Below are 21541 nucleotides of genomic sequence, written 5' to 3' on the forward strand. Positions count from 1 at the left end.
AGAATTCTACGGTACTGTACGAAAAATCCATTCACTGTTCTAGAATATTCATATAGATGGCGGCCGAACCTTGAAATTTTTTATACTTTTAGAAGTTGGAAAATCTTGTTTGAGTAATTGAGTTTCCACTTAATTTTGATCTTGTGCAGTGTTGTATGTCGAATCGAAAATATTTTTATGGCAAAAATGTTTTGTAACATATATTTTAAACAACAAATACAAAGAATGTACATAAATACACTTTAAATAAAAATAGATTTCAATCAGGAACCATATTTAACGACAGTCAAAACAGAACTTATATTTGAGGAGAGGGCAAATAGGTATAATTCGTCATTTAATTCGAAGGGAATTAAATTCCTTAATCCTTCAATTTCGTTGAAAAATTTTCTCTGCCATCCCTCTATATACTCATAGGTGTATATGGAGTATACACCTTTTTTCGATGTAACACATAAGTAGGGATCACTCTTGCCATAATCTGAAAAAAATTCAAAATTTACTTCGAAAATTTTTTTTTTTGAGATCTTCAACTTACATCCCGAATAAAACAATGATATTCCGCCAATTGGTGTTCGATCCCAGAGATTTTGATAATAAACATAGTTATCTTGATGAGGATCATGTTTGAATATTAACACCGGATGTATTTTATGTGTAAGCGCTATGAAATTTTCTGTATCCAGAAGAATGCCAACAGCTGATGAACATCCATAAGCTTCAACCACCCTGAGTAGCTGGAACTGAAAATAATAAATATTAAAAATAATATATATGTATAATGATAAATAATAATAATATATATAATAATAAATATAATAATAAATATTTTTTAGTATATTTCAGAAATGTAGATGTGAATAACACATGAAGAAGGAGCATGACAATATTTTCGAAAAAATATGCGCTATACATTCTTTTTAACAGGCCAATTGAAAAGTCCCCGGTAAATCACATTTTTTTTTTGCAAAAATCTCTGAAACTGAAACAAATTTTTATACAGGGTGTTTCTTAAAGACATACTTATATTTAAGAGTGTGACTTTTGGACGAATTTCAAATCTATCTCTATATTTATTTCTTTGTGAAATACGTAACTTTTTTGCTCGTCGATTGAACCTACCTGTTCTTCTTCTTGATTGAATCTCATGAAAAGTGTTTTCTCATAGTTATGAGTTGGAATTTCATCTCCAACCATTCCTATGATTAAGTTGATACCTTGTGGTGTGTAAAATATTTTCAAATTCCATACACCGTGGGTTTCTATCCGTTGGATTTCAGTAACTCCTGTCTGAGGGAAAAATGAAAGTGAAAATCTACTTTCGTTATGGAAATCATGCCAAGAAAATATGAAGACAGTTTTTAATGATTACTAGTGTGAAGGCGATAATTTTTCAAGCTCACCCTGTCCTCATTGAACTTGTAAACCAGACAATCTAGATCGTATGAGTTGGTTGATGGATCGTAGTATTTTCCAATAATGGCATATGTAGCTCCATCAACAGAGAAAAATTCTACATCACTGATAAATCCGGTGAAATTGAGTGCCTCTGAAAACATGCCCCCTGTGGTATTTTGTTGGTTAACCACAGTACTCCAGGCTAATGTTGAACGTTCGTTTTTAGTTGATTCTCTCCTAAAAAATGAAAAAGGAAATCCTTTTAACATATTTCCAATCGAAAAAATTTTTTTTAACGACAAATTTTACTCATATCTGTAAAGTGGGGAAAAAAGGTTTGATAACAAAGTTTGAACCAAAAATTACTCGAAATGTTAGCATTTTGAGAGCGATAATAAACTCATAAACTGTGAAAGGGTCCGATTTTTGACTGTCGTGTCGATTTTAAAGAAAAGTAAAAAGATTGTTGGTTCATTTCATGGAAAATTATCGTTCTTCGTAATTGAGAGAATTCTGAAATGTTATATTTTGGAAATCTTGGGGGGTAAGTACCCTTAGTACCCCCCCCATTTCTACGCCCTTGAATTGAACCTACCTGCAGATAGAATCGGTACTGACGCTATTGGTTATCAAATGTGCTGTCATTACTTTATCATCATAACTATAAACTCTTTGCGATCCTTTGCTGAAAAAGGTGTTGATAGAATTTTGGGGTGATATTTGAATTGTGTACTGCACTGGACATTTGCACTCTTTCGGCAATTCACACATTGAACCTTCTTCTTCTCCAATGATGTGAATGAGAACGTAATCTTTGAGACGCATTACTTGAGCGTCATACGCGTTTACGAAAGGAACTTGAATCACATTAGATTTTTCTATGTACATTATATCTGATGCCATCTCTAAAAAAATTTTATAAGGTGAAATTCGGCAATTGAAATATTTTATTTATTCCTTGCATGAAAATAATAAGGCTGATTCATTTAATAACAGGCTAATTGAATAGTCCCTGGTCTACCATAGTAAAACACATTTTTTTGGCAAAATTCGATTTTATTATTCAACATAGTTGCCTTCGAGGGCGATACAGCGATTATAGCGATCTTCCAACTTTTCGATACCATTTTTGTAGTACGATTTGTCTTTCGCATCAAAAAAGCCTCAGTTTCGGCAATAACTTCTTCATTGGCGCTGAATTTCTTTCCAGCGAGCATTCTTTTGAGGTCTGAGAACAGGAAAAAGTCGCAGGCCAGATCTGGCGAATACGGTGGATGCAGAAGCAATTCGAAGCCCAATTCATACAATTCTATTTTTTTTCCCTTTATAAAGCAATATTTCATCAGCACACGAAATTCTTTTTTTCCATCTTCTTTCAAATGACAAAAGTAGCTACACTCACAACGCAATATCTCACAAACTAATGGTCGGACTGCTGTCAAATTTTAACACGTATCGTTTGAAGGTTGGTACAAACTAAAAATCATATGGATTCAATACTAGCACCGCCATCTGTGCATCAGACCGGGTACTTTTCAATTGGCCTAATATATTGACGAATAAAGTCGAAAAAATGTGTTTTACTACTTAGAGCCCGGGTTTATTGAGATGAGTGTTATGTTCAGCCTGATAACTTTCTGCAATTCCGAATACTGAGAATTCACTTACTTTCAGTTAACCTGTAGCCCTTACGAGCAGTTTTCTCGATGGCGTCCACCATTAGATTAACTTCTTTTTCTCGATTTTGTAGCATTTCGGAATCTAGAATTCTGTTCACCTTTTCCAGAGGGTATCCATTTATGGATTCGGTAATGATTGTTCCATTAACAACGCTGGGTTTCGTTATTTTCTGAAACAATCAATAAAAGTATACGAGCAAACATGAAAACGAAGCATTCAGTTACCACATTTTTATTTATAAAGCTCTTTTCATTACGTAAAAATGCTTTTTCATATATATCCGATATGAAATGCTCGTTCAGCAGTTCTATATCCACATTGCCATGGATATACAGGTCGTTTGCGAATGTTTTTTTACACTGGATATTCAGATTGTGGACATCCACAACAATATCATTTAGATCTACGTTGTTTATTGAAGGAACTTCGACATTTCCTGTAATGGTCGAAATTTATAATTACAACAGAAAATAAATGAAAATACATGATATAAATATTAGAGATGAATAAATAATGATATTCTTCTCACCTCCAATGTGGACATCGTAAAATGAATATAAACCTTGAAGTTCTTGTATTGGAGGACCAACAAGTAAAACTCTCTCATTCATGAAATTATGGAAATCTTGATCATTGATGCTTTCAATCGACAGATTTTTCATTTCAACACTTTCGAATGTTGCCGCTGAGATATTTTTCAAATTGTCAGTTGTCACTAACTGCTCTGGGGTAATGTTAGATATTTTCGCAGTCTTGAAAAAAGAATTTAATTGATTATTTCTGAAATAACATTGAATATTTGATACAGAGGCATCTTATGAGGTCAGTGGGTAACCTTTGAAGAGGACTGCCATAGTTTTAGGCAAACCGACTCAATAACACGAAAATTACAAATCTGTTCATATTATTTTAAATCAATATTTATCAAGCGAAGATCCGAATATTTTTTTATGTACCAATTTTTTAGATGTTCCTTCACTTTGATTGGCATTTATAGTTAGAATCTATATGTAACTCACCCTTATAGTCTCAGTCTGTAAACCAGCAAAGAAGGTCTTCTTTCCTCTTATAGGCATTATATCGATTGCTCCTTTAGGTATAACTCTATCGAAAATATCAGGAAAATCAACTCCGTTCACCATAGTGATGTCAGAATTGTTAAGAACAGTAGCGGAGTACACAGCAAGGCGTGTTATAACGTTCAAACCAGATATGACCTTCAAATATGCCAAAAATTAGTATCAATGAAGTAAATTAACCTGCACATATAAAGCACAGGTTGTCGAAGATTGCAACTAACACTAATTCAAGTATATTCAAGAAAGTTGAGATACCCATTGTACCTAAGCGTGATCTTGAAGCAATAATAGTACTTTAAAACAAAAACACAATCTCATCACTTATGCCTTATGTGCTATCCTAATGTTGTTATCCAATTTACAGATTTTATTTGATCACTCACCTGTTTATTTCCAATTTTTTTCAATAAAGCGTCAGTAAATATATGAGTAAGATTGACGCCATTTATATATTGATTTGTGTCGACATTTTGTGCGAATACATTCTTAAAGTGGACCTACGAACGAAATTTCATAATTTTACGAAAAAACTTTCTATTTGACTAAGGCCTCCATCTGTCGATTTGAACTGTCGATTTGCAAATCGTGGAAAAAAACCTTCCGATCTAATCGACAGTCCTGACTTTCAGAACGTTCTGAACTGAAATGAGTGATCTAGCAACAAAAACTCAATTGAAACAAAATTATTACGATCAAAGATTTTTAGAAAGTTGCTTATTACTAATCCAATGAAGGAATTATTGTAGTAGCGATTCTTCAGATTTTCACCGACAGTTCAAATCAACAGGTCACCGGTACGTAAGTGAGGGTGTATAAAGCAGCTGGTGTCCAACTTCTTACCGGTGCTTGAATGATGTTTTTCTGATTGAGTAAGACGGCATTCTCTAAAATATTGTAAAGAGGATGTTCCTTGTCCTCAAATATGACGTTTCCGAAGGTTTTTATGGTAGAAAATGTTTGAGATGGCGGGCTTTTAATTGCTTTTAATGCAGCAGCTAAATCACAGGGCATTATATTTTCAGCAGAGAGTTTGTTGAGGTTGCTGTCGTGGAATTCTATCCCTTTGAAGGCTATAATTTGCTGAACTTCTTCACCTTTTATGTCAACCAAAGGATCGATCTCCATTTTGTTTATTTTTGGAGTCAGTAGGTTTTCTATGGAAAACATAATAGCGTGATTAGCTTAAAATTTGCCTTTTTTATGAGTTATAGTTACTACTCAAACTCAATAAAAAGAGTTGAATTTTAAGTGCTAATCTGTATTCGAATATTTGATTCGGACTTCTGAGCCAATAATTCAATAACTTACTAGTTTTAATACTTTCGAAGGTATATTTTGCTGGTATACTCTGATTTCCGCTCTTGAATAATATCCTTTTCAACAATTGTGGTAAATCGATACCATTTACGAATGTTGCCGACAGGTTATCGATTGTTACATTTTCTAGAAACCTGACATTGCCATGTAATACACCCTGGTCATCCAATCTCAGCCTCTGATGGAAATATGGAATTTATCGTCTATCATTTACAACAATCATTAACTCACGTTCTTGAACAGGACATCAGGATGTTTATCATTTATTTTTGACAGACCCAACAAATTTCCAATGGCAAGTTTTCCATTGATAATTAGGCTGTCAATCACATTGCTGTTCAACATATCATCGACTTCTGTTGCATATTCATTTATGGGGATGCCATTCAAAGTTTCCACGTTCAAGTTGTCAGCTGAAACATTTTTATAGGAACAACAGGTATTCGATACCTAACATAATTAAAAGAGTGAGGTATACAATCGTTGATAAGCTATTTGACAACATTTTCAAATCCTCGCAAGCTCAATTTTTTTGTGAAGTTTTTGACGTGCGTAATTTTGTTTTTGATGAGTTTGTTAGCATACCTATTTAATAAAATTTCTTTAAAAGTTCAATATATGAGGTTGTCAACAGATAGAATTGTACAATTGTGCAATATTCTATTTTGCCATGTAGAAGGAAAAAACTTACCAGAAATATTGGTGAAAGTAATATTTTGCATAGTTTGAGGCCTGTCGATATAAATAGCGTCATTTCTCAATTTTTCTATATTGAAACCATTGAGTTCATCGAAATTGAAGTTTTCAGCTCTCAAGTTTCCGTTGATCACAAGGTTCTCGAAAATTTTGTATCCTAGAGTGAAATAGATTAAATATTTATATGTTCCTAAATTGAAGGTACAAACAAAAATGAAAAGTTCCAAGTATAACTTCAAGAAAAGAGTTTGCGAGCCCATATAGGACTTTTTTTAAATTATCGAAGGCATTTCTCATTTCTCATTTTCGTTTCTGCCTCCAATTTAGGAATATCTTGTAAATTGCCATGGAATCGAGCAATACCTGTGAAAGAGGCAGGTGCGTTCTTCGTAATAAAATTATTTTTTTCAACGCCGTTTAGTTTGTCTGCTATCAAATTGTTGATCTTCACTATATCCTTGAATATTTTCTTTCCTTTGATGATGAAAGTACCATTCATTCCCACAGCTTCTTCATTTATACGTTTCAAATCTGGACTGTGAGATTTGCTATCATCCAGATAGACATTTCCAAGAAACGTAACGTTTTCGAAAGCAAAGTCTGATGGAGCATTCAAGGAATCAGTCAATAGTAACTTGGATACTTTGATTCCGTTTAGGAGCTCTGTTTGCAAATGAGGAGCACTGACACCACCTCCGACTTCTACATGCACAGGAATAACCTAAGTCAAAATTGATCTTTATAATAACAATGAATTAATTCTCAATCACTAAAATGAAAAATAAATAAGAGAGACTTGAAGTTGGGAAGCCTTGTATTAATGTGATTTTTCAACAGGATTTTTGCTTGAATTTACTCTATTCTTTTGCACACAAGTCTTCCTTTAACATTTTTCAATATCAACAATTTTTTTTCGTAAGTGAAAGCACTTGAATTTTACGATTATGACTGCTTGAATCATATAGTATAACAGGCCAATTGAAAAGTCCCCGGTCTGGCGGTCTACCCTAGTATTGATAGTTTTGTCAGTCTATGACATAGCACAGAAATTCGACCACAGTTTTGTATATTTTCCACGGTTTTGAATTTTCACTATTCGACTAACTCTTGATCATAGATTGAAGAAATTCCTAAACCCCGCCCACCAATCGATGATTGCTGATGAACTGAATCATTTTATTAGTCTATGAGACTGACTTGCAAAAATTCATTGCATGATTCAAGTGAATAAACCAATTTTTCTACAGATAGTTATTTTTAAGGTATTTTAAGCACATCTTTCATACAAGTTACATTTGACATTATGATGTATTTAATCCAATGGTGTTGATGATTCTAAATATGATCTCTGTTATAGATTTATGATGTCTCTCCAGTCAATTTCTATGCAAACAGTGATGATAAAAATAAAACACAACGATGTTGTAGGAAAAGAATGTATCGAAGTTTATAATGTTAAAAAGCCCTTTTACACTAAGGAATTAACCCATCGGTGAGTACTCAGAACAATTATTATAGTTTCATCATAGGTTCATTCATGGAAAACAGTTTCTTCCAAAATATAACGGTAATGTAGATAATCTGGATCCTAAAAAATGCAAGTCTCTTACTTTCTACGTTCTCTATGAAATCTGGAATTGCCCAAAATTGTGAAATTGGCAGTATTTGGAGGATTTCTGTTCACAGCCCACTGTCATAACTGAATAAGTTGTCAAGCTCTTTCTATTTATTTCTCTATTTTCGTGAACACATCTCACAAACTAATGGTCGAACTGTTGTCAAATTTTGACACGTATCGTTTGAAGGTTGGTACTAACTAAAAATCATATGGATTTAATACTAGCACCGTCATCTGTACATCAGACCGAGGACTTTTCAATTGGCCTTATATTGAAAATGAATCACTCAATTTTTTTATATAGGTACCTGATTGACGCTCTTCATCCAGTACTTATTTATAACATTCAGATTGAATGGCTCACTATTTTTACCAACAGTTATCATAAGGGATTCTAATGTTCGTAAATTTTTGAGTCTGAGGTTGCCCTTTATCTTAATTTTGTTACGATAAACCTGCAGGAAGTCGGATTCTTTTGTACCAACTATATGTTGTTCTTTATCAGTAGGTTTGGTGTAATTGGCTATGAGATTACCAATTATATGGACAGTTTCAAAAGAGACAGGACCTGAAATGGTTCAACTAATAGTTGTATGTTTAATGAGGAATAGTTGCTTTTTACCTTTCAATGTGGGACTATGGATAGTAGCTATTTCCTCCGATGGGGCCAATCCATTTAGAATATTAACAATCAAATTCGAATGCATATTGATCTCCTTGATATCAAGAGAAGTATTCACAGTTTGAGGTGTTGTCTTGGTCATAAAGTTGTTAACATCAATTCCATTCAAAGTCGAAACGTATAGCTTTTTTGCATGGAATGCTTTCATCTTGATATTCCCTAAAATTTCCAATGAATAAAAAGTCTTAAACATACAGACTTCAAGAAAGATTTACAGAATAGTTTTTTAGAAGAAAATCACGGAACACTTGAAGCCCATTCTTTTCAGTTCCAGTTTCTAGGCTTAACAGAAAATGTGCAAAAATATCCTTAAGAAATTTTGAAATAAAAACACTATTTTAGTCAAGAAAATGTACCAACCTTCAATTTCTTTGGTGACTCCATGAAGAAAAACTGAATCTACAAATGCTTTCCAATTTACCCCATCTATGAACTCAACCTGTAAATCGTCTATAAAAACGTGTGGAGCAAATCCTTCAATTTCTGAGCTGTTCTGACCCATGCCTCCTTCCATAGCGTTAGGCTGAGGGAACGAGGAATCTTCAGTAATTTTTTTTAATTTATAAAGGGGTAACTAATACTTCTTGTTTGGAGCTATCTCATGAGAATATATTGAGTGTCTTATTAGGTATCGAAAATATTATTTGAAACTAAAACATCAAAGAACTACTCACACTGTGAAATAGTTTTCACAACCACGGCCACGACATGAAGAAGAGAAAACATTTTTTATGTTGAAGATAGAGATTCTCGGCTTGGCTTGATATTCAAGCTACTTAACTCAAGCTCACGCTCAATTAGCTTGAGCTTGACTTGAAATCAACTCAAGTTCAAATCAAGCAGTAGTTTTTCAATATTAATGAATAAATACTTGACTTGATGTTGAAAACTACTAATTGACTTGAACTTGAATTGATTTCAACTCGAGCTCAAGCTACTTGAGCTTGAACTTGTGTCAAGTAGCTTGAATATCAAGCAAATCCGTGAATCCCTAGGCGAAGAGAGTAAATTACGTGTATTCAAAGAATCCTATCTGAAGAATTCAGTTCTGTACAAAATCAAATTCAAAAATTTGAATATTTCCACAAACTTTGTTAAGGTTATTTAAAAAATTTGTTTCAAATTGAAGGTTGCGTCAACTCACATCTATACCAACGCTGGAGTTCACTTTTGTATCTCTTCCTTTCATGAAGATATCCTCCATTTTGATGTTGTTGATTTGACCCACCAACAAACTTTTCGTCACTAGATTGTCGATAGTGAAGATACCTTCAATTCTGACGTCACTGTTGTTCAACAGTAAATCTGATGGAGTAAAGCTGTTAGTTGAATGTGAAGATGAAGAAGCAACTTACCTTTCAAAAGATCTATATCTGTGAGGGTTATCAACTCTTTCACCCTCAGATCCTTTGCATCCTTTCCACCGGAGATGGTTTGATTTTTGGTATAAGATAGCCATTGGTTTGGTGACCACCTCTGGTTGTTCACTGTCTCCACCTGTATGCTTTCAGCGAAAAGTTCAGTTCCTCTGAGCTCTCCTTCAACAACTACATCTCCATTTATTTGCTGTTTGAATCAAAATTCACAGAAAGTAAAGAATTGAGGCAAAATTTTAAGATTACTCACCATTTCATCCAAGTCTACTTTGAACTCTTTTGCTATCTGTGATATAGAACTGAATCTATCGTTGATATCTTCGATCTTTTCTTCAAACCATACATTCTAAAAATAATTGCGTTAATTATAATTGAGTAATTTCCCCTGAATTTTCTCACCTGCATGTCCTCACCAGATCCTGATAGGTAAGATGCCATAAGTGACGATGAACCCCTTGTACGCAGAGCAGGTATACCATGCTTAACCAAGGGATCGGGCTGTTCAGGTGCTAGATTGTCTCTTAGGTACTTCAAACAAATGGCTAGAGGATCGATTGGTGGTACTGGTTGATCTATAATTGGATCAATGTCAAGGTTATTCAATAATTCAATTTTTTTCAGATGCAATATTCTTTATGGTGTTTTTTTTGAGCTATGATGTTTGAACACAGGATGTTTTTTTTTATTAGTTTAATGAGAAACTTCAATACTTCTATTACCGAGAAAAGAGGCCAATTGAAAAGTCCCCGGTCTACCATAGTAAAAGACATTTTTTTGACCAAATTTGATTTTATCATTCAACATAGTTGCCTTCGAGGGCGATACAACGATTATAGCGATCTTCCAACTTTTCGATACCATTTTTGTAGTACGATTTGTCTTTCGCTTCAAAATTGGCCTAGGTTTCGGCGATTACTTCATCATTGGCGCTAAATTTCTTTCCAGCGAGCATTCTTCTGAGTTCTGAGAACAGGAAAAAGTCGCTGGAGGCCAGATCTGGCGAATACGGTGGATGCAGAAGCAATTCGAAGCCCAATTCATACAAATTTGCCATTGTTTCCATTGATTTGTGACACGGCGCATTGTCTTGATGAAACAGCACTTTTTTTTCCTTCAAATGGGGCCGTTGGTTATGGAAAAATGCCATCTATTTATTGGTATGAATGGAATGCAGCTACCTCTCCAAAATCAGATGTCCTGAATAGAGATTAAATTTTTCATCTGACAGAATTGAAGCTGGTCAATTCAAAATCCTTCGGAAGGAAGAAATAATAATAATAATAATAATAAAGGTCTTTATTCAGAAAAAATTAGAAAGCACATTGAACTACACTATTGGGGGCGAGATTTAGCTCGCATAAACAAGGTAGAGAAGATTATCTAGTACCGTACAATCTACCTTAAACCTTATCCATGCGTCTATCGTATTCGAAATGGATCCAGCTTTCATATGTATATACCGGGTGGCCATTTGAAAACGAAACAGATGAGATTACAGACGAAATAAAGTTTTTCGATAGAAATGCTCGGACAGGTCGATTTCTGTTTCGAGGGGGACAACTTAAGATGTAGGTAACGGACGCATAGCGCTTCAACCCTTGCTGCTACAACCCCCACCCCCAATTTTTGAATAGGGAAGATGGGGTGAGTGAAAAAAGTAATGGTCAGACTGCTGTCAAATTTTGACAAGTATCGTTTGAAGGTTGATACTAACTAAAAATCATATGGATTTAATACTAGCATCGTCATTTTTGCAACAGACCGGGGACTTTTCAATTGGCCTAATATTGTTGTAAGTAAGAGTTTTTCTGGTATTTCTGATAATATTTCGTTTTCGTGTGAAAAAATCATTGAAAGTGAATGTTGAAATACATTAAATACATGATTAATTAAAATTCAAATCTAATGATGAATGGTTCAATCCTTTGAATATTTCATACCTGTCTCTGGTGCCTGAATCAATTCAATGTCAAAATATTCTATCTCTCCTGTAACACCCACATTTCCTACAACGAATATGTAATCTGTTTTGTTCATTTTTACGTGATCCAAACTCAATATTGCAGAGTATCTATGCAGGTACTCTTGCGATGCTAAATGTATTGCTCCTTGAGTAGACATTATGAATATGTCTAATTTGTGCTGAAATACAATTTTTTATTCTGGTTATCATTATCTTATCATCACTTACAAATTTGCTAGCGAAAAGAATAGTTGAATTGTTGATGTGCGATAATTTGAGTTTTTGATAATCATTGCTATGTAGAGTTGATTCTGATGAAATTTGTTTTAGTTGACTTCCTGGAAAATGTATGATTTCATTAATGGGTCATTTTAAGGAAAAAACATCAATTTACCTGTCCATAAATATAAATGTCTATCCCAACCACTTAAAACTAATACATAGTATTCATCTCTTATTTGGTAAGGTATAATATGCCTAGGTCCCTCCAATTGTAGTTCTTGTATTTTGGTCAGTCTTTGATCCTCCAATGTGTAAACATCGCAGACAGTCTTAAATCGAATTAATCGATAAAAATATGTGAATAATCAGTAAGGAAATTTTGAGAATTCAAAAACTTGGAACTTACAATCAATTTTTTTCTTTTGTGTAACATCAAGATTATTGCTCTGCCATCCTCTTCGAAAACATGAATTTGTGGAATACCTCTAGTGTATAGAACATGTATCTCATAAAAATTATCTCCAGTCCATTCATATAAGCTGAAAATAATAAATTTCTTGTTCAATATTGCACTCGAATTTCATGTAGTAATATTCTAAAATTACAGACATTCTCAGAAAGTGATAAAGCGATCTATTCGAAGAACTGGGGCTCAAAAATGAACCATAATACAAATTTAAAAAAATGTTTATCGAACGTACCACTAATCATTTTTAGAATTCAAACAAATCATCCTTACCTTACTGGAACAAAATTACTGCCCTTATCATTAGCGACTATCATGTATAATTTGTTTTGAATTCTGAACAAGTCAGCGTCCGAAATCATTACATGTTCTAGGTATTGTATTTCACGGTAAACAAATTGATCGTCATCTGTTTTGACGAATTTTATAATTCTTACTTGCTTTCTATTCACAGTAAGCATCATCACTGCTTGGTTCTCATATTCGACCAGCTGAAATCAGAAGAGATGAAAATAACCTTCAGTAATAAAAATAATAATAAATGTAATTGTAAATGAAAGTTCAACCTTAGCTATACTTATTCGATCATGACCTCCAATGATTTTATCGATTGGTGTTGTGAAATTCAATTTGTCTATTTCGAGTAAGGAATGAAAATCATTGTCCAACAACATAAATTCGAGATGGAATAGAGAAACTCCAGAAGCAAAGTGCCAATGGTAATTGTTTTCATAGAAATGTCCGAATTTTGATCGGAAATCTAAAAATATGAATTAATTCAGTCGTGATTCATTCTGGATTTGATATACTCACGTGGAGTTATGATTTCTTTCATTTGCTTCATCCTCAATTCGTATATTTTCTGGTTTAGGGTATTGATCAACTCCATGCTTTGTGATATATCTGATTGGACTCCATTTTTCAAATATATAAACTAACCGAGAAATAAATACATCGTAACAATGGAATTATGTTGAAAAAAGTACAGTACTTACCGCTAATAAATAAATATAATGTTTCATTTTGCAGAATTATAAGAATTGCATTCCTTTAGTATTTGCATGAGGTTGTTTCTGAAAAACCATTGGCTGAGAACTGACAATGTGACACAGAATGAATGTGTTTTTTTATGTTTCAATTTATAACATGTGTATGTGTCTCTTGGGAATGTGATGTAGGTACTATTCTTGAAGTCATGCATTCTTTTTCATAGAGCCAAAATATAGAAAATTTTACACTGAGGTTTATTTTATCAGGTTTATGAACGAAATATGTCAACTTGTGTTATTAAAATCATTCAAAAAGTTAATATTATGCATTCAAAAAATGGAAATTATAAGGATTTTGCGATGAAGAAAGGCGCTGGAAACAGTAATATTTTTAACATTTAAGCATTTTTCAAAAAAAGAGTCAAACCTAAATGCAGTAGCTACTATCTTTATTCCTATTCTAATAAGCGATCCTGGTTAACTTTTGGGCTCAAAATCCGAAACAGTCCTCAGATTTTGTCTATCATATCTGTTTTTTGATATATTAGGCCACAGATGGCGGTGCTAGTATTAAATCAAAAGTAACAACGTGTAATGATTCTGAGCAGTGTTTGAAGCTGTTTAAGTGCAATAAAACTGAATTTTTGCGTCGATATGTGACAATGAACGAAACATGGCTCTATCATTTCACTACGGAGTCCAATCGACTGTCAGCTGAGTGGACTACACACGATGAACCGAATCCAAAGCGAGGAAAACCCAACAGTCAGCTGGCAAGGTTACGGCATCAGTATTCTGGGATGCGCAAGGTATAATATTCATTGATTACCTCCAAAAGGGCCAGACGATCAACAGCAATTATTATATAGTGTTATTGGTTCGTTTAAAGGATGAAATCTTTCAAAAACTGTCCCATTTGAAGAAAAAAAGGTACTGTTTCATCAATACAATGCGCCGTGTCACAAATCAATGAAAACAATAGCAAAATTGCATAAATTGGTCTTCGAATTGCTTCTGCGTCCACCGTATTCGTCAGATCTGCCCCCAAGCGACTTTTTCCTGTTCTCAGACCTCAAAAGAATGCTCGCTGGAAAGAAATTTAGCGCCAATGAAGAAGTAATCGTCGAAACTGTGTCGTATTTTGAAACGAAAGACAAATCGTACTACAAAAATGGTATCGGAAAGTTGGAAGATCGCTATAATCGCTGTATCGCCCTTGAAGGCAACTATGTTGAATAATCAAATCGAATTTTGACAAAAAAAAATGTGTTTTACTATGGTAGACCGGGGATTTTTCAATTGGCCTGTTATGCTACATTGGGCAATTTTTATTCTTAACTTATGTATATTAATTTATTATTTCTATTGAATGAATGAATAATTTTAAATTACCCGCTTTGTTAACCCCTCAGGAGGGCACCCCCAACAGACTCTTTTTGACCAGCGGTCAATTCAAGTCCAGAATAAAAGGATTGTATCGGCTGGAATACCGAATTCTGATTGCCTGAAAGTAATCTTTATGAATGAACGTTTCCAAGCCAGTATAAGTGCATTCTAGTAATTAAGGGTCAAATGGAAGCTCGAAGATTGGTGTGAAATATGCGGGAGCATTTTGAGTGACAGAGTAATCTTTCAATGACATGGGCCAAGTTCGTTTATAAATGACCAGCGATCACCACATGCAAATAGATGTAAATTTGGCCAAGCGAATAAAGGAGAAGCCCCCATGTCCAGTTGAGAGCGGGCACTTTTATGGGGAGCCGTCCACCAGACCCCCAAAACCACAGGACCGTAATAAGAACTTTTTCCTACAAAGTTATAGTAGAAAATACACTATTCACAGATTGAACATTTATTAGCTAGTTGAAATTTGGGTTTTTATGGAGAAAAATATGGTTTTTATTTTCTACTTGCTAGTTACACAGTTGTTCAACATTCTCTCTCTAGTTCAATGTATAAACCACACGATTGTCTGTGTTACGTCATCAATGACGTGTTGACTTTTCAATAAAATTTGGATAGGCGATTTCGTAGATCTTTAAAATCCTCAGAGATTATTCAGTGGGGCTTATTGAGCACATTAAGTGTGAATTTTTTCATTTTGCATAAATATCCGGAACATGTCGCCAAAATGCATTTTTAAAAAACTCAACTTCACTTGGAAGATAGTAAAAACAATTACAGACCTGTTGTTTTTATTTTTGGTAGTTTCAGAAATATCTTCCCAAACTTGTCCGAAATGCCTAAGGATATTTTATCAACGCCAGCATCTTCAGCTCCTGTTGAAAGACAATTTTCCAGAGCTGCTCTTACAGTTATAAAAACCCGCAATAGGTTAGGCGACAAATCTATAAGATTCCTCATGTGTCTTAGATCCTGGATGGAAAATTATGAAATCAAACATAGCCTGAAGGTTTCTCAGTATTAAGAAACTTTATTTTTTTGATTATTTTTCATTTGTTATGATTTATAGCGACTTAATTTATGTTTCTATTTAAAAAAAAATTGATATTTTCGGTTCTTTTATACAACGAGTTTAATAAATAGAAGTGTTGTTTGCAAGGTTCCTTTTTATTTCATAATTTTTTATTGATGTGAAACTAAACAATAAAACTGCTAAAAATCAATCAATTTGATATTATCCAAGTAATTGATAAATAAATACTTGACTTGGGATTGAAAAACTGCTACTTGACTTGAGCTTGACTTGAAATCAAGTCAAGCTCAAGTCAAGTAGCGATACAGCGATTATAGCGATCTTCCAACTTTCCGATACCATTTTTGTAGTACGATTTGTCTTTCGTTTCAAAATAGGACACAGTTTCGACGATTACTTCTTCATTGGCGCTAAATTTCTTTCCAGCGAGCATTCTTTTGAGGTCTGAGAACAGGAAAAAGTCGCTTGGGGGCAGATCTGACGAATACGGTGGACGCAGAAGCAATTCGAAGACCAATTTATGCAATTTTGCTATTGTTTTCATTGATTTGTGACACGGCGCATTGTATTGATGAAACAGTACCTTTTTTTCTTCAAATGGGACAGTTTTTGAAAGATTTCATCCTTTAAACGAACCAATAACACTATATAATAATTGCTGTTGATCGTCTGGCCCTTTTGGAGGTAATCAATGAATATTATACCTTGCGCATCCCAGAATACTGATGCCGTAACCTTGCCAGCTGACTGTTGGGTTTTCCTCGCTTTGGATTCGGTTCATCGTGTGTAGTCCACTCAGCTGACAGTCGATTGGACTCCGTAGTGAAATGATAGAGCCATGTTTCGTTCATTGTCACATATCGACGCAAAAATTCAGTTTTATTGCACTTAAACAGCTTCAAACACTGCTCAGAATCATTACACGTTGTTACTTTTGATTTAATACTAGCACCGCCATCTGTGGCCTAATATATCAAAAAACAGATATGATAGACAAAATCTGAGGACTGTTTCGGATTTTGAGCCCAAAAGTTAACCAGGATCGCTTATTAGAATAGGAATAAAGATAGTAGCTACTGCATTTAGGTTTGACTCTTTTTTTGAAAAATGCTTAAATGTTAAAAATATTACTGTTTCCAGCGCCTTTCTTCATCGCAAAATCCTTATAATTTCCATTTTTTGAATGCATAATATTAACTTTTTGAATGATTTTAATAACACAAGTTGACATATTTCGTTCATAAACCTGATAAAATAAACCTCAGTGTAAAATTTTCTATATTTTGGCTCTATGAAAAAGAATGCATGACTTCAAGAATAGTACCTACATCACATTCCCAAGAGACACATACACATGTTATAAATTGAAACATAAAAAAACACATTCATTCTGTGTCACATTGTCAGTTCTCAGCCAATGGTTTTTCAGAAACAACCTCATGCAAATACTAAAGGAATGCAATTCTTATAATTCTGCAAAATGAAACATTATATTTATTTATTAGCGGTAAGTACTGTACTTTTTTCAACATAATTCCATTGTTACGATGTATTTATTTCTCGGTTAGTTTATATATTTGAAAAATGGAGTCCAATCAGATATATCACAAAGCATGGAGTTGATCAATACCCTAAACCAGAAAATATACGAATTGAAGATGAAGCAAATGAAAGAAATCATAACTCCACGTGAGTATATCAAATCCAGAATGAATCACGACTGAATTAATTCATATTTTTAGATTTCCGATCAAAATTCGGACATTTCTATGAAAACAATTACCATTGGCACTTTGCTTCTGGAGTTTCTTTATTCCATCTCGAATATATGTTGTTGGACAATGATTTTCATTCCTTACTCGAAATAGACAAATTGAATTTCACAACACCAATCGATAAAATCATTGGAGGTCATGATCGAATAAGTATAGCTAAGGTTGAACTTTCATTTACAATTACATTTATTATTTTTTTTATTAGTGAAGGTTATTTTCATCTCTTCTGATTTCAGCTGGTCGAATATGAGAACCAAGCAGTGATGATGCTTACTGTGAATAAAAAGCAAGTAAGAATTCTAAACTTCGTCAAAATAGATTACGATCAATTTGTTTACCGTGAAATACAATACCTAGAACATGTAATGATTTCGGACGCTGACTTGTTCAGAATTCAAAACAAATTATACATGATAGTCGCTAATGATAAGGGCAGTAATTTTGTTCCAGTAAGGTAAGGATGATTTGTTTGAATTCTAAAAATTATTAGTGGTACGTTCGATAAACATTTTTTTAAATTTGTATTATGGTTCATTTTTGAGCCCCAGTTCTTCGAATAGATCGCTTTTCCACTTTCTGAGAATGTTTAGAGTATTTCTACATGAAATTCGAGTGCAATATTGAACAAGAAATTTATTATTTTCAGCTTATATGAATGGACTGGAGATAATTTTTATGAGATACATGTTCTATACACTAGAGGTATTCCACAAATTCATGTTTTTGAAGAGGATGGCAGAGCAATAATCTTGATGTTACACAAAAGAAAAAAATTGATTGTAAGTTTCAAGTTTTTGAATTCTTAAAATTTCCTTACTGATTATTCACATATTTTTATCGATTAATTCGATTTAAGACTGTCTGCGATGTTTACACATTGGAGGATCGAAGACTGACCAAAATACAAGAACTACAATTGGAGGGACCTAGGCATATTATACCTTACCAAATAAGAGATGAATACTATGTTTTAGTTTTAAGTGGTTGGGATAGACATTTATATTCATGGACAGGTAAATTGATGTTTTTTCCTTAAAATGATCCATTAATGAAATCATACATTTTCCAGGAAGTCAACTAAAACAAATTTCATCAGAATCAACTCTACATAGCAATGATTATCAAAAACTCAAATTATCGCACATCAACAATTCAACTATTCTTTTCGCTAGCAAATTTGTAAGTGATGATAAGATAATGATAACCAGAATAAAAAATTGTATTTCAGCACAAATTAGACATATTCATAATGTCTACTCAAGGAGCAATACATTTAGCATCGCAAGAGTACCTGCATAGATACTCTGCAATATTGAGTTTGGATCACGTAAAAATGAACAAAACAGATTACATATTCGTTGTAGGAAATGTGGGTGTTAAAGGAGAAATAGAATATTTTGACATTGAATTAATTCAGGCTCCAGAGACAGGTATGAAATGTTCAAAGGATTGAACCATTCATCATTAGATTTGAATTTTAAGAAACTTTATTTTTTTGATTATTTTTCATTTGTTATGATTTATAGCGACTTAATTTATGTTTCTATTTAAAAAAAAATTGATATTTTCGGTTCTTTTATACAACGAGTTTAATAAATAGAAGTGTTGTTTGCAAGGTTCCTTTTTATTTCATAATTTTTTATTGATGTGAAACTAAACAATAAAACTGCTAAAAATCAATCAATTTGATATTATCCAAGTAATTGATAAATAAATACTTGACTTGGGATTGAAAAACTGCTACTTGACTTGAGCTTGACTTGAAATCAAGTCAAGCTCAAGCCAAGTAGATTGAAAATCAATCCAAGGTGTCAATCACTATAAATAACAGTTTCTTATCACAAACTAATTGGTATGAAATTTTTGAGTGTTTAGCAATTTTTTCATTGTTAGTAACATATATTTTTTATCAATTTAATGTATATTGTTCTAAATAGTTTTATCTATAAGATATTAATAGATATGGTAATTTCTTCAAACTGTTAAATAGCTTTTCTATAGTATGCTGAATTTTTGCTGGCGTAGTCCGGTCCTGAATCAGCCTATGGGCACTCATGCGTTGCACTGTCAACCGAATACAATCACCAACCCTTTCGATACTCTATTCAGTATCAAATAATTACTCGGTACTTGAATATTCCCGATATATTTTCTTTTTATAACTATCATCCATTTTAATTAGTACGAGTTTCCCTTACCGAGCGGTTAATGAAATTCGAAACTCCCTGTATTTCCTAGTCGTAAATCCATATAATTCCGTTACAAACTAGAACATTTAAATATTTAATCTAATTCAACCCTTTATGGGCCAGAGTAAACTTTTATAGCTGTTGAACAACCCGAAAGTTCGAGTGTTCTCGCATCCTCTTTCACAGAAGTATCTCAGATATAATTACTTGTTTTGTTCGTAGTTTTTCCGTCTTCTTGATGTTATAAAATCCTGCGGAATGTGTGCCAGTTTGTCTAGGAAAAACAGCGCACATTTTTTGCCATGGTTTTTTATTTTACTTTGTACTTTGGCTGATTTTAGCAATTTTTTTTCTTAATTGCAGCTTGATTCTTATTAATTTCACGTTCAACAACATAACCATTCCAAAATTAAGATATCGCAATGAAAAAAAAATTTGCAGAAAAGATGACATAATATCTGAGTGTAAATATTCTCGTCTGTCAACGAATCACTCCACAATGTGTTGCTCACTCCTGGTATATAACAAAATAGGAAGTACTTAATTGAAGACTACATCTGAACAGTTATGTTCCGGAGGTATCAAGGTACAATTCAATAAAACAAATTGCTAAAATTGGCCAAAGCGGTCGAAAGAAAATGAACTGCAATCTTCGTTGAGAGCGAGTTGATATTTTCGGTTCTTCTATACAATCAGTTTAATAAATACAAGTGTTTTTGCAAAGTTCCTTCTCATTTAATCATTTTTTATTGATGTGACACTACACAATAAAACTGCTTAAAATCAAGTAGCTTGATATGATTCAAGTACTTGATAAATAAATACTTGAATTGACTAGAGAATGAAAAACTACTAAAGGGTGTTTTTTTTAGAGTTATAGAACTTTAAATTGCAATAAAACAACGATGGATTATTCGATTGACATGAATTTTATTTATCCGCAAGATAATCTTGTGGCATTACATTTCAAATATGATTTCTGGCATATGACCGCCATGGCTGGCTCGGATGTAGTCCAATCTGGACGTCCAATTTTCGATGACTTTTTCCAACATTTGTGGCCGTATATCGGCAATAACACGGCGAATGTTGTCTTCCTAATGGTCAAGGGTTTTTAGCTTATCCGCATAGACCAATGACGTTACATATCCCCACAGAAAGTAGTCTGGCTGTGTTAAATCACAAGATCTTGGAGGCCAATTCACAGGTCCAAAACGTGAAATTAGGCGGTCACCAAACGTGTCTTTCAATAAATCGATTGTGGCACGAGCTGTGTGACATGTTGCGCCGTCTTGTTGGAACCACGGCTCCTGGAGATCATGGTTGTTCAATTCAGGAATGAAAAAGTTAGTAATCATGGCTCTATACCGATCACAATTGACTGTAACGTTCTGGCCATCGTCGTTTTTGAAGAAGTACGCACTAATGATTCCACCAGCCCATAAAGCGCACCAAACAGTCAGTTTTTCTGGATGTAACGGTGTTTCGACATATACTTGAGAATTAGCTTCACTCCAAATGCGGCAGTTTTGTTTGTTGACGTAGCCTATCAACCAGAAGTGCGCTTCATCGCTAAACAAAATAAAATGGACGTAGTGCGCGATACGTATTCCGCACAGAACCATTATTTTCGAAATGAAATTGCACTATTTGC

General features: G+C 33.6%; 2 protein-coding genes across 4 annotated transcripts in view; one reads left to right on the forward strand and one right to left on the reverse strand.

Moving 5' to 3' along the window:
* Nucleotides 1-186: 186 nt before the first annotated feature.
* LOC123686020 lies at nucleotides 187-13662 on the reverse strand. The gene is made up of 30 exons (XM_045625933.1): nucleotides 13493-13662; nucleotides 13311-13431; nucleotides 13064-13257; nucleotides 12771-12988; nucleotides 12438-12570; nucleotides 12204-12360; nucleotides 12038-12147; nucleotides 11787-11988; nucleotides 10246-10418; nucleotides 10097-10192; nucleotides 9826-10036; nucleotides 9615-9775; nucleotides 8831-8993; nucleotides 8411-8629; nucleotides 8097-8356; nucleotides 6534-6891; nucleotides 6166-6327; nucleotides 5706-5887; nucleotides 5466-5652; nucleotides 4998-5311; nucleotides 4541-4654; nucleotides 4098-4295; nucleotides 3608-3830; nucleotides 3303-3514; nucleotides 3067-3247; nucleotides 1994-2303; nucleotides 1404-1635; nucleotides 1123-1290; nucleotides 539-743; nucleotides 187-481 (listed from the first exon to the last, which is right to left on the reverse strand). The coding sequence occupies exons 1-30, from the start codon at nucleotides 13517-13519 to the stop codon at nucleotides 264-266; spliced, it is 5709 nt and encodes a 1902-aa protein (XP_045481889.1). The 5' UTR covers nucleotides 13520-13662; the 3' UTR covers nucleotides 187-263.
* Nucleotides 13663-17260: 3598 nt separating this feature from the next.
* Nucleotides 17261-21541, forward strand: part of LOC123685895 — an 85538-nt gene continuing 81257 nt past the window's right edge. For 2 of the 3 annotated variants that reach the window (XR_006748375.1, XR_006748374.1), the window contains exons 1-8: nucleotides 17261-17430; nucleotides 17492-17612; nucleotides 17666-17859; nucleotides 17935-18152; nucleotides 18345-18477; nucleotides 18555-18711; nucleotides 18768-18877; nucleotides 18927-19128. Coding sequence is in view for 1 of the 3 variants with exons in the window: in XM_045625751.1 (XP_045481707.1) it covers nucleotides 17404-17430; nucleotides 17492-17612; nucleotides 17666-17859; nucleotides 17935-18152; nucleotides 18345-18477; nucleotides 18555-18711; nucleotides 18768-18877; nucleotides 18927-19128 (1162 nt within the window). In the remaining 2 variants the exon portion in view is untranslated. The remainder of the gene's footprint in view (nucleotides 17431-17491; nucleotides 17613-17665; nucleotides 17860-17934; nucleotides 18153-18344; nucleotides 18478-18554; nucleotides 18712-18767; nucleotides 18878-18926; nucleotides 19129-21541) is intronic. The other variant, XM_045625751.1, reaches the window with a different exon arrangement.

Source organism: Harmonia axyridis, chromosome X (assembly GCF_914767665.1).
Source record: "Harmonia axyridis chromosome X, icHarAxyr1.1, whole genome shotgun sequence".
NCBI lineage: Eukaryota > Metazoa > Arthropoda > Insecta > Coleoptera > Coccinellidae > Harmonia > Harmonia axyridis.

Excerpts from the sequence above, each read along its gene's own strand:
- LOC123686020 (XM_045625933.1), bottom strand. The coding sequence starts at position 13,519 with ATGAAACATTATATTTATTTATTAGCG. Across the intron at positions 8,994-9,614 it reads ACTCCAGCGTTGGTATAGAT|CCTAACGCTATGGAAGGAGG; the intron begins GTGAGTTGACGC and ends TCGTTCCCTCAG. Across the intron at positions 4,655-4,997 it reads AAAACATCATTCAAGCACCG|GTCCACTTTAAGAATGTATT; the intron begins GTAAGAAGTTGG and ends TTTCGTTCGTAG.